General features: G+C 26.4%; 1 protein-coding gene across 1 annotated transcript; it reads right to left on the bottom strand.

Moving 5' to 3' along the window:
• Positions 1 to 2,207: 2,207 nt before the first annotated feature.
• LOC109790572 (scopoletin 8-hydroxylase) lies at positions 2,208 to 8,870 on the bottom strand. The gene is made up of 3 exons (XM_020349750.3): positions 8,328 to 8,870; positions 6,705 to 7,050; positions 2,208 to 2,815 (listed from the first exon to the last, which is right to left on the bottom strand). Exons 1-3 carry the CDS (start codon positions 8,825 to 8,827, stop codon positions 2,558 to 2,560), a joined length of 1,104 nt encoding a protein of 367 aa, XP_020205339.1. The 5' UTR covers positions 8,828 to 8,870; the 3' UTR covers positions 2,208 to 2,557.
• Positions 8,871 to 13,860: the final 4,990 nt, after the last annotated feature.

The following is a 13,860-nucleotide window of genomic DNA, read 5'->3' as shown; positions in this document are numbered from 1 at the left end:
GGTTCCTTAAAAAAAGGGGGTCTAATTCATTAAATGACTCATTAGAAAGGAGAAGTAAACAAAATTGGTAGAACATTTGTGATCAGACACAAAATGTTCATCACAATTGTAACACAACCTGTCTGCTCTATGTTCTTATAATTGAGCCTAGGTTAAACAAACAATAGGTAGGGTATTGGAAGTTAGAGGTAGATTCATAGGGTTGGTGGTTGGGTGGGGTGAAAGATTATTTATAGTAGGTGTAGGGATAATTAAAATCATGTAACTTGAATTCAACGAGCATGGCTAGACCTACAACTTTGAAAATATGGTGGTTGGAGGATGGTGATCTCTTGATATATTATTTATAGGTTAAGACTAGTAAAAAAAAAAAAAAAAAAGTGAAGACTCACATCTGAGGTTAACCCAAAATTCAATTAGAAATCTTTTTGAATTGGGCATGGTAGTCTTCCTTTGATCCATACTTATGCAACTTGAATAACTCATCTTGGTGATTCTTAAATACGAAGGGCCAAATCGAAGTTCTAAAGCTGGAAGGATGAAAAACCAATTCGAGAATTGGTGATTCTAAATCATCCATTCATACTAGCTCAATGCCTCCCCTTTCATGTAAAATCCAAAAAATGTGAACACATTGGTCCCATGGGACATGGTAAAATTGGAAAAACTAGATGACCTAAAAAATCCAATATAGGGGCTCAAAATCGTCAAATGGGTTTAATTGATGTTTAGGGTTTTGCCTTGTTGTGTTGAAAAATACTAGGGTGGTGGGGCAAATAGGAAGAAGGGTTGATAAGGAGGTGGTATGTGGGAGGTGCTAGGGCCAATGAAAGGTGGGGGAGGAGGAGTTGGTGGAGGAAGGGGTGAGGTGGAAAATTATAGACATTGGTGTTACACAATTTGGGGTAGGGATCTATCGGATGCCTATTATGCAAGGACAAGAATGGAAGCAGTGGATTCAAAACAAGAATACATGATTGTTTGTAGGGCTTGATTCACTACAAGAATGCACAAAAGTAGCGTTGGCCACACAGCGTCGGGCATGGAGCAGACGCATATAACGTCAATTAAGGTAACTCTAGAAGGACAATAAACATAAGTCATGTAATATTTTATATTATTTCATTAATTATTTCATTTACTTCGATCAAAGCAGCCGCTAAATAATAAATTTTATTTTAATATATATTATCATAGATGTTAGTGTTGGTTTAGCCAACACTATATATTTTTAAAAATTTATAATTATGGACGAAAGTCATTACTCAATCAGTTTGTTTTATAAAAAATAATATATTAAATATTAGTGTCTGTTTAGCTGACACAAAGAATTGAAAATTAATTAATAAAACTAATTATACGAATAAAGAAACCCGAAAAGGGTTGAAACTCACTAAAATCGTCCAAGTCAAAATCTTTCACACATTAAACATGAACCCCAAGTTCTAATGTGTCTCACGCCCCCTTCTACATCTACCCTAACTCATCAATTCTCCCCTTCCTGAAAGCAAAACATGAACCCTGAGTTCTAGTATGGCTCATGCCCCTTCTGTATTCACTCTCAATGAACCCTAACTAATCAAATTTTCCCTTCCCAAAAGCAGAATATGAACTTAAGTCCTAATGTGGCTCACGCCCCCTTTTTCTTGTACTCCCATTGAACCCTAACATGTCAATTCTACCATTCCAAGAAGTAGGAAAGTAAAGTAAACAGATCGAGAAGGCATAAGGTAGACGGAGTGAGTCATGAAACATATACACTCACAACGTTCGCCACTCTTCCTAGCAACACTCACCTCTTCACTTGTTCCTAATTGAGGCTCGGGCTCTTCTCCTCGGACAAAATCCTACTAGTTTCCCAAAACCTTAAGTTTGACAACAAGGGTATTTTTCACTTTCTCTCTAAGCTTACCTTAGAAAAAATGCTCTTTTTGTTGAGTTGCTCTTTTTTATTTTTGTTTTAATATGTGTTGAATTTTGAAATTTGTGCGTTTCGTGGGGGACTAGGGGTTGAGGTTAAGGGATTAAACTACTTAATCTGGAGCCCAGTCTTAAAGAAATCAAACTTGAAACCTTAGCATATAGCTAGTCATTACTAAGAAAATTTGACAAGTGACACTAATAGCATGCTAAAGCTACACTACTAGAAAATAACCTAAAGTTATCATTAGAATTTAGAATCAAGGAGAAAATAAAAAATATTATAATAGGAATAATATTCAAATTCTTTTATTGATACCTCAATACAATGTAAACCTTACATTAAATAACAAACACAATGAATGACAACTCAACATGCGTCATCACCTATTATTGTTATGAAATTGAAATAAAACTTATACTAATAAATAAATACAATAATATTTCAAGTTATTCTATAAAATATTTAAAAGTCACTTAATTTTCTTTCTTTGGGTGCTTTTATTAAGCCCATCCTCTCATACACCAAATTAAAAGAAAGATAAGGAAACCGATTGTATATATGGAATATAACTCATTATTATGGGATACGTAAAAGAAACATAAATGTTAGCTCTTATATATAGCATTGAACTCATCATTTGGTAGAATTGATCCTTGCAAAATCAAGAGACTTGTTTTTTCCCTCATGAGCATTCCCAAAAAAGTTGTCCATGTAATCTTGTATTTCAACTTCTTTGTATCGAGCAAATCCGTCATTCTTCACCACCTCTGAGAATGGACCAATCTTCCCCACAGGTAAAGGCTGAATAAAGAATGGAATGGATATCCTAGGTTGGGATCTAGTTGTTCTTGTACGGTGTTCAGCACTCTTGTACCTCCCATTGCTCAGTATCTTACATATTCAACATAGAATTACCAACAATTAATGGTTATTATGATACATTGGTATGTTCATGAGTTTAATTTTGATACAGTACTAAATCAATGCATTTATATTTTTACATGCAACCAACTTATATAATGATACTTTTAGAGCGTGTTTGATTATTTTTTTCTTTTTTATTTTTTAATATCCGTTTAAAATATATATATATATATATATATATATAATTTAAAGAGTAAAAATGGGAAAAGATGTAGAAGTTTAGGGAAAACGTGGGTATTAAAAAATTAAAAGTAGAAAACCTAAACAACTTAGAAACGTTCTGCTTTGGTTTTTAAAACTAAAACAAGTTATTAGTTTTGAGAACAGTTTTCAAATTAAACACTACTCTTTTCAAACAAGTTTTTTTTTATTAAAAACAGAAAATGATTTTCACGTAGAAAACAATTGTCCACAGCTTACTTTTATAGTAATTATTATTATTATAGAACTCAATAATCAACGAATCGAAGTTAAATTATTAATTTTGTTTTAATTAATGAGTTGTTTCCCACATTGACAAGATATTATTACCCTATTCTAAAGCTGATAAAATAGTTTGTATCAGCCTTGGATAGGATTAAAAAAACACTTCTAGAATTGGCATTTTAAACATAGAGTATTTGAATAGAAAATATTTCTCTTAAACATTTTGTTTTCCATGTTTTATCATGGGTCACTCGAATAGAAAACGCTTACGAGAAGGCATCATATTAAAGTAAGAAAAATTGATGAAAAATCACAAAATTTATACAATTAAATTTAAGTAAAAATATTAAAATAAATCAATTTCATTTTATCTAATCTAATAAACAACTTATCATATTCATAATATATTAAAAACTAAATAAATAAATAAATAAAATTATAAATATTATCTTAAATCTACACATATAATAAAATTAATATTTAAATTTATTTTTTATAAATTTTAAAAATGAAAAATAAATAGATATAATTTTTAAAATTAAATTACAAACTATTTATTTTGATAATAATTTTTAAATTTTTTATTTTTAGTATTTTTATTTTCTTTTAATTTAAAGTGGCCAACAAGCCCTATTGTTGCTTCCTCTCTCCAACCTCTGACAATCATGCATGATCGTCACTCGCCATACACTACCGTTCATTGTCGTCTAAAGTGTCACTTTTTTCCTCTCTCTCTCTCTCTCTTAATATTTTTCTTTTCTCTCCCTTTTGTTTTTTCTCTCTTGTTTTAGTCTGCTTTTTGATTTGAAGCAATCACCATGAAGGCCCTCCAAATTGTAGCAATCAGACTTTATAGTGTCATCAGATCACTTTTCAAAATGAAGTTTAGATATATACTTTATTAAGTTTGATAATTGTTATTTTTCAATTAAAATTAAAGTTTTATCTCGATATTATATATTAAAATTGTGTTATCTTTTTCAATTCAATAATATAGGCCCATGATGTTTGGTGAATTTTGGCTATTATATGATTATACGTGGAGATGGGTATGATGATGGTAGGTCTTTCTTTCTTAGAATTCTCTCTATTTAGCCTTTCCTTTGATACAATCCTCTATCAGGATCTCTCGTGATGGATGGTCTATCATGACATTTTATTTTATTTTTAATATTGAGTATCATGGCATTTTATGAGTCAAAGCCAAATAATAAATACGACTTCAAATTAGACATATACTACATAAAATAAAATAAAAAATTAGACACAACATTTCATTAAAAATATACACTTTTATTACATTAAAAGAATAATGTAGTTGTCGCAAATTTTAAAAAGATGTATCGAATTTTTCATTCAATTTATGAGTATGACATTGTTTGTTATCAACAAAATATTATCATTATATGTATTCTTTTTTATCCTTATTAATATATTAACTTTTATACTAAACTTAACATATGCATATATCGCACAAAATAATTATTTATTTTATATAATTATAAATATGATTCATAATAAACAATTATTTTTGAAATTTTAAATTATATTAATATTAAAATTTGTAATAAACATATACAACTTTATAATGAATATCAACAATCATACCTTTAAATTAAAACTTTATACTAAATAGATCAAGTCTACACATATTTATAATATTTTATTTCATTAATTTTAATTGATGTATAATATGATTTTGTTAATAAAAATTAATTTGAATTAATATAATGAAATATTAAATAGTTTTTAAATTTAATAAAAATTTATAAATTTGATTTATTCATTAAGAATTTTTAATTTAATAGTTGGATCATTGAAATTCAATGTACAAGTTATTGAGTGAAGTAACTTTACTAAAAGTTACTTCATTCAATAAATTATTATTTACATTAAATTTCAACTAATCATTAAATTAATTTTTTTAATAAATAGATAAAGTTTACAAATATTTTTATAAAATTCTAAGATTATTTGATATTTCGTTATTTAGGTTTATATATATATATATATATATATATAAGCATATTATATATTAATTTAAATTTATATAACGAAATATTAATTAATTTTCAAATTTTGTAAAAATTGTAGATTTGATATTCTCATTAAAAGTTTTAATTTAACAGTTAAATCTTTGAAATTCATCGTATGTCATTAGTTATTGAGTAGATTAATTCTACCAAGAGTTATTCTTGTATGTATATGGGGGATCCAATTATTCAAAGCTAAATTCAACTGCTAAATTGAACGTTTTTAATAAATAGGTCAAGTCTACAAGTTTTTTATAGAATTTGAAAATTATTTGATACTTCATTTCATTAATTCAAATTGACGTGTAATATGTTTTTATGAATATAAGTCAATTTAAATTAATGAAACGAAATATTAAATAAATTTGAGGGGAGTGTGTGTGAGAGAAAGAGAGAGTGTAATGGATGTTGAAAATCTCTAATTGAGAAAGGGGGGAGAGAGTGAGTGTTTCACTATCTAAGTTAGAGATTTTAATGTATAATATAAATTATTTATAATTTCACTATAAAGAAAAATTTCATGTAGTGACATATATCCTATAATGATTCAATACTTATTATTAAAAATTACTTTTACTTACATTATAGATACAATACATATGTTGATATATTATTTAAAAAAATATATATATATGTATAAGTTATAGTGACATACAATTCATTCAACATCAACACTAAAATTATGATGAGTAATTATATGTCAAATAGATTTATATCTATATATATTATATGTATAGTAACAATTTTTATACATCACTGTATGTAACATTTCTTATATAATGTTTAATTTTTAGTTGATTTTTTTATTAGGTTGAAAAAAAATAAAATAAAAAATTGAAGTCATAATGATCACATGTCATAATAAGTTTAAAATTTATTTAATAAGAATTTATAAATGCAATACAGTACATAAACAAATAACAACCAATAAATTAGTACTTTATGATCACATGTAATTTATTAATTTAAGTATTTATATAATTAAAAAAACTATAATTAATATGCACGTTTATAAGAGAAAATGGGAGATGTGTTAAAAATCATTTAGTATTCTTTTTAATATTTTCTAGATGTTCCTTTATTTTGATTTTTTAGGTTAATTTTGGCTAGTCAACATACCAAACCCATTTATAAACAAGGTGAACTATATTTTCCAATCCACTTTCTATTCATCAGTTAACTTGTCCTATCTCACTTTAGGTGAGTGAATAATGTGTTTAGATCAATTGATGTATTTTATCATCCTAACTTTAATAGTATGACTAAAAAATATTGGTACTACCTAGTTATCATGATAGCTCCCTCAATTTTATAATATCCTAGTTATCAAGTTTTACCTTCATTGTATTTCATTTGAGTTATTGATCACTTGAGTCTTAGGTTTTAAGATATCAAACCTGTAACATATCACCAACATTGATGACTAGAGCTCCAGGTATTGGTGGAATTTCAACCCACTCTTCTTCTCCAACGTTGTTGTCTTCTTTTTCCACTTTGATATATAAGCCTCCAATTCCATCTTGGAGCAAGATTGTAAAAATTCCTGGGTCTGAGTGACACCCTACACCTACTGTAAGCTCTGGATTTGGACATGCTGGGTAGTAGTTCATGTTAATTACTTTCATGCTGAGAAGATGCTCTATGTTTGATTCATCTGGTGAGACCCCAAGTGCATCTATCAAGATTCCTAAAACTCCACTAATCATCTTGGTTGCTAACTTCATAAACTCAAGTAATAATTCCCTAAAAATGTAGAAAGAATGTAGAAAGAAATACTTTAGACCAACATATTATATTATAAAGAAAGTGTCACGATTATTTTTTATTAGAACCTGTAAGATTGGTTTAGTAATAAAGAGTTATTAGTATGAAATTTAGATAGTATGTAAGAGATCAAATGTTATAACTTAAGTTTGACTATACTATATATCATATTTGGTTTTTTTTTTTATATAATTTAAGTTTGATTATACTATATATCATATTTATTTTTGTAACTTTTTGAATAAAAAGTTTGAATAGAGTAATTTTTTTTAAAGAATCTTAAATGTTTTGGAATGAAATATTTTGTTTGGAATAGAGAATTTAAATAAATTTAAAATTTAAGTATTTGTCAAATTCTGTAAAATAGTAAAATTTTAAATTCTCTTAAAAGAAAAAAATTTAAAACTCTTCTTACTTTTTTCTTTCTTATCTAACCTATATAAAAATAATCAGTTTTTAAATTATTTAATATACAAAATATTTTTTATTTTTTAAATATTATCTAATATCAATTTTAAAACAAATAAATATTTAAAAAATAGCTAATATTTGTTTTTATAAAATTTAATCTTAAAATTTACCCCCCCCTCTCTCTCTCTCTCTCTCTCTCTCTCTCTCTCTCTCTCCTCTCTCTCTCTCTCTCTCTCTCTCTCTCTCTCTCTCTCTCTCTCTCTCTCTCTCTCTCTCTCTCTCTCTCTCTCTCTCTCTCTCTCTCTATATATATATATATATATATATATATATATATATATATAATCAATTACACTATGGTGGAAATCAAATTGCCATGTCAAAACTAAGAATCTAAAATTTAAGATTTTTGAATTGACTCATCCAAACAAAATATTTAAAAAAATAAAAATTAAAATCAAAGTAATTCAAATTTTAAAAATTTTAAATTTTAAAAATTTTTAAAATTTCTCATCCAAATACACCATTAATAAATGATGAAAAATAGAATTCAAGTAATTTAAATTACAAATATTTCAAATTTCTAGAATATCCCATCCAAATATAACGTAAGGTTAATTAAACAAACAAGATCTTTATCACAATTATCAAGTATAAAAATAAAGTTTTCAAGTGTTTAATTTATATATCAAAAGTATATATCTATTTAGATATATGTTAAGAACTTTTAAAGAACTTTTCTATAAAAAATAAAGAACATTTTTTAATAAAAAAAATTCTTAAAAATATTTTTAAATTTATATTCAAACAAACTCATTATATATCAAAAGACAAGAAGTTTATACTTGCACTCATTAGGCCAATATTGAAGAGCTTCTTCATCACTGCTATATTTCATACTCATACTGTCCTTCCATTCCCAAACCCTCTCTTTGGCAGGCATAAAGCTAGTTCCATACTTTACCAATGGGCTAGGGCTAACTCCAACACTGTACAAAGCTTTCTTCTCTGGTGGCAAGCTGAAAAATGTGTGAGCAGCATCTTTAAGTGATTCCAATAACTCCAAAGGCACACCATGATTCACTACCTGAAAGAAGCCAAGAGTCTGAGTTGCTCTAACAATCTCATTTGCCACTTTCTCATGTTCAGGTCCATTGAGCTTTGACAAGTCAATGGGTGGAGCATCACTTGGCCTTGAATCTTCCTTGTTGATTCGTTTCTCTGGGGGTTGTATGTACTTATCTGGCACCTTTGCTAAACCTAAGTCTTCCAAACCTTTCACGCCATTGCCATCTCTGATCACAAAGTCATACAAGGAGTTTGATGAGTTGAAATCTAGAGCCATGGCTAAGTGAATTAGTGAGTTTGTGGCTTCTGCTTGAGTAAATATAAGCAATTGGATCAGTTAGTTCGAAATTTAAAAAATAATTAATCTAAATGATTATTAAAAAATAATTTTTAAGAAATAGATAAAAAATAATAATAATAAAAATATATTTTAAAAAAACAGTTCAACATACACATCAAAAAATCACTTTAAAAAGAACAGTTCAACAAAAGTACTGTCTTTATAAAATGTCCACCAGTTTAGGGAATTGAATGTATTAAATTAAAAATTTTAGTTATCTAAAATTTTTCAAGTTTTGAGTCGTAAAATTTTTAAAGAAAAATAGAAATTTCTTATGAATTAAAAATAATATCATAAAATCTATAAAAAAACTGAAATAAAAAACATTGAAAACACATAATTGTCATTAAAAAGGTGACATTCATAATTGATTTCCCTAAATTTATTAAAGATTAATAGAAAATATTTGAATTCTAAAAAGAAAAAAAAAAGTTTTAAAAAATATGTGAATCAAAATTTTCAAAAAAAAGCTATTATACCTTTAATAATATATAGATAAATACATACAAAATCAATTCTACAAATCAATCTATTAAAATCTCTATATTTTTAATACTGATAAATTTTTTAAGTAAAAAGTTTTAATTAAATATCATCATATTTTGACGTATTTTTTTAAAAAAAATCTTAATTATCTTAATTAAATACTATCAATTTTTTTATATATTCTTAAAAACAATTAGTTATTTTAATTAAAAATTACATAGGTTTTTATATTAAAAAATCTTAATTTAATATCACAAAATATTTTATAATAAAAAATTCTTCTACAATTCTTTAAAGTCTGATTTCAATGTAGCATCTAATTAAGAATATCGTGTAAAGAAGGCAACAAGATATTATAGATTACCTAGCAGAGCATTGAATGCATTAAATTAAAATTTAAGGCGCATTAGTGTTGTATAAGATATATATCGTACTAAGAAACAACCATATATTACAAATTATTTGTCAGGGCAAATGTATTAAATTAAAATTTAAAGCAGATTGTATTATGAATGATAAGTCCGAAGATTTTCGCAGCTTGAGATTGGAGTTCCATTTCCTTATTTTAAATTTGTATATTACGAAACAAAAGAAAATAAATAACATGTACGGCACATAAAAGTCTTTCAAAATGAACTTCAACTTTAATAAATAAATAAAAGGCTAAATATAATGGACCCTAATTCAAAGTACAAGAATCTGGTATGGTTGTTAAAGTGTGTGGGTTAGCCTGGTTTACTGTAAAAACAAGTACAAGTTAGGTCGGACAAAAAAATCAAATTTTTTTTAATTGATCCAAAAATTTAATCCAATCCACTTTTGACTCGATCCATTTTGATTAAGTTGTGGTGGATTAGACTATTTACTTAACTAATACACCTGTTATCAATTCAATCCACTAATGATTCACTTAATTATTTATTATTATATATATTATTTAATAAGGTATCTTTTTTTTTTGTAGAGAAAGATACAATTGATGTTAAACAACATAAAATTACTATAGATTTATCTACCTGAGTTTCCAATGAAGTTTAATATTAATGAATAATTACTCTCTGATGACAATAATTTTTTTATTTTTTTTGTTTTGACTGTTTGAAATTGTACACTTTTTTAATTAAGTTTAATATTTTATACATAATACTTAGTTTGACAATTTTTATTTTAGATTAGATGTTGTTTTAGGTTGGAGATAATTTTAAATTGGAATTTATTTTAATTTTTTTTTATAAAAAAAATTAAGTAGGTTAGTGGATCAACCTATTTAGTTCACTAATCCTTGATTGGCTGAGTCACACTAAAATTTTTTGAACATTCAAATTGGTGGATCAAGCCAAACCAACTCACTATGAAAATGAATTGAGGTGGACCGAACTAAAAGGGTTGGATGACGCGTTTTTACTATCCTACATGTGTAGAATGATTTTTTTTAAATGATCTAAAGGTTGAATTAAGTGAATAGCCTAATGTATTAATGAAATTCTCATGTTTGCCAAACTTTTAAAAGAATCAATGTAATAGTCCAAGATATCACCTTGATTAATGATATGTTAAAATAATGCTATATCAAGTAAGATGCATTTATCCATTAATAAATTAAGAGTAAATTACGTTATTTTTTCATAAAAAAATAAAAATATTATATTGTTCTTCCTTTTTATGTTAAAATATTTAATCTAGTCTATTTAACTTAATCTCATTAAAGTAAATTGTTTTTTTCTCTTTGAAAAGATACAAATATTACATTATTCTTCTTTCACACTTCAAGAAAAAGTCAAAATAACATAATGATTTGATTACTATTGTAAATTAGTTACTAATTTAATGACTATACTCATATAAGATTCGGTCGCTAAATTCATCACTATTCAACTTTATTTTAAATTATAATTTATTCATCCTTTAGCAATTAGTAGCGGCTGATTTGTATATAAGTTGGTGACGGATTAGATTTCAGTGGCTAAGATAATGATCAATTATAAAATCAGTCACAAATCACAAAAAATAAAAAAAAAATTAATTTTTTTTATATTAATGATAATAATTATAGCAGCCAAATTTGATTGGATCATTAAATGATAAAATTATTAAAATAAAATAGTATGTTTCTTTTATTAACAATAAAAGAATATAAAGAGAAATATAATTTTTTTTAAAATAAAAAATTATTTTATATTATATATAACTTGGTATGTTCGTCATTAGACACACTAGATTTAAATATATTATAAATATTTTATATTAATATAATTATAATATTAATTTAAAATCTTAGTATTTAATAATCTAAATTACTTGAAATGTTTAGACACTAAACGTGGCAGGTGCTGCACCTAAAACAGTTGTTAATAATTATTAACAATAAGTTATTAATTAAAACAAAATTGTAACTTAAATTAGTTTTAGTAAGTAGAGAAAGAAAGTTCATGCACGCTCGTCTCTTAGGTTTCCCACTACTTCACAAGCTCGTATGTCACATCTCCAAAAGCACACTGCTCCACATCATCTCCACATCATCATTATCGATTTTTCTTTTATAAAATATTATTAAAAATAATTTTTCATTTTTTATAAAAAAAATTGCTTTCAATAGTTGGTGTTGGTTGAATAGTCTCTAAAGACAACATTATTCTAAAGTTTGCATAAAAAAACGTGTGGTCCAAGCCATTCTTAACACTTAACAATATCATTATTTTTTTTATAAAAAAAATCATTTACATCAACCTAACTGACACTTTATAATTTAATTTTATATTGTATTTAAATATTAGAATATAATATTATATAAACATAATTTAATTTACTAAATTAATTATGTCAATCAAGTCGACACTAACTAAATATTTTTTAGTAATATTTAATTAGTGATAGATAGTGTTGACTTAACCAACACTTTATTTTCTAATTCTAAAATAATAAAAAGAAAATCCAAAAGGGGAGACTACTCATCCCAAAAGGTCAAAACAATCCACTTTTCATCAAAATCCTTAAATCTAAATCAAACCCCACCCATCCTCTTTGAACTCACCAATCTCTCTCGTTGGAACCTTTCTTTAGTCGAGACTTTCTACAAGTCATTCACATAAATTCATTTGCACTTTCTTGCTTGGTTATTGTGCTTGCAGGTAATTTTTTTTCGCACTCTTTCTATTGCTATTATTAAATGATTCTCTTTTAATTGGATTTACTTTAATTTGCTATTTCTCTCATTTTCTTGTTTACCCATTTTTTCGCACCTTTCTATAGCATTATTGATAATGATGTTTCTTTGGAACATGAGATTGATGTTGTTGTAGCTAGTAGTGGTAGAGTGAAGAGTTTGAACTGCAATAGAGTGAAGTAATGCCCAACATGTATTTTTGGGGGTATTGATGCATCCAATTTGAATGGTTCATGGTTAATGATGACTTGGGTCATTTATAGTTTTGGTTAATTTTGAGACGTTAATTAGAAATGTAATTTAATTTTGTTCATCATTTTGCTTTTATAACTAGGGAGTGTAGCTATTAGCTTAATCGATTGTTGGATTCTTAATTTCCTTCTATATAGCTTAAGCTTATTTAACAACAATTAATTTAATGTTGATCGATGTGATCTTCCTAATGTTTAATTACAAAAGCTTGAATTATTATTACCTAGAACAAAATTGTGCCTTTGGTCATGTCACTTGTTTTTCCAAGACTAGAGAACGATTTGAAATCGAATTTTAAAGCAGTTTTTTTGTGAATTAAAAACCTCAATTTTGTGTGTTTGTTTCACTTGGTTAAGTGTTGGAAGGAGCAATTTTTTCAATTTGCAAGTGAGAGGGGTGTCTGTCGAGTTTATAGGTATCTAGACTAGTGAGAAATGAATAACATGAATATTGTTTGAATAGAATTAAAAAAAAAAACAATGTTCTTCGAAAATTCTCTTGAATGAAAAAAGGTCGAGTTTAGAAAGTGTGGAAACATTCAAAAGCACTCTTTGAGTGAGAAAGTTACCAATTGCAAAAAGTGGCGAGAAATTTGAACGGAAGGGAATGTTAAAATATGATACAAACTTCTAGAATAATCTAGATTTTTATAGAAAAATACATAGGTATGCTAGTAACTACTAGATACAAATCCTAGAATTATGTAGAAAATTACACATAGATAGAAAATTCTAGAAATAGATATCTCTAGAATTTTCTACATAAAACATGAATGTGGTGTTGAGGCCTATATATACCAAGCAACTAGTAAGTCATTTTCATTACTCAAATATATTCCAACTATTCCTCTAAACTAGTTTTCCTCTCAACTAAGTCTATCATTATAAATTTGCCTCCCCATTCTTTCTACCAATCAAATAAGTTTTTACTATTTGATAATTCATAAACTAACAGTGGTACCAGAGCTACGTTCGGTCATCTACTGGGCGTAGAAATATTACCCCACTACTTCCAAAAAAATATTTCCCAATATTCTACCCACTTTCAAAAAAAAAACAAATTCTAATCC

The sequence above is a fragment of the Cajanus cajan genome, chromosome 10 (genome assembly GCF_000230855.2).
Source record: "Cajanus cajan strain Asha chromosome 10, NIPB_CcT2T_4, whole genome shotgun sequence".
Lineage (NCBI taxonomy): Eukaryota > Viridiplantae > Streptophyta > Magnoliopsida > Fabales > Fabaceae > Cajanus > Cajanus cajan.
Note: the sequence above shows the minus strand (reverse complement) of the source record. Positions and strands in the feature narration are given on the sequence as shown.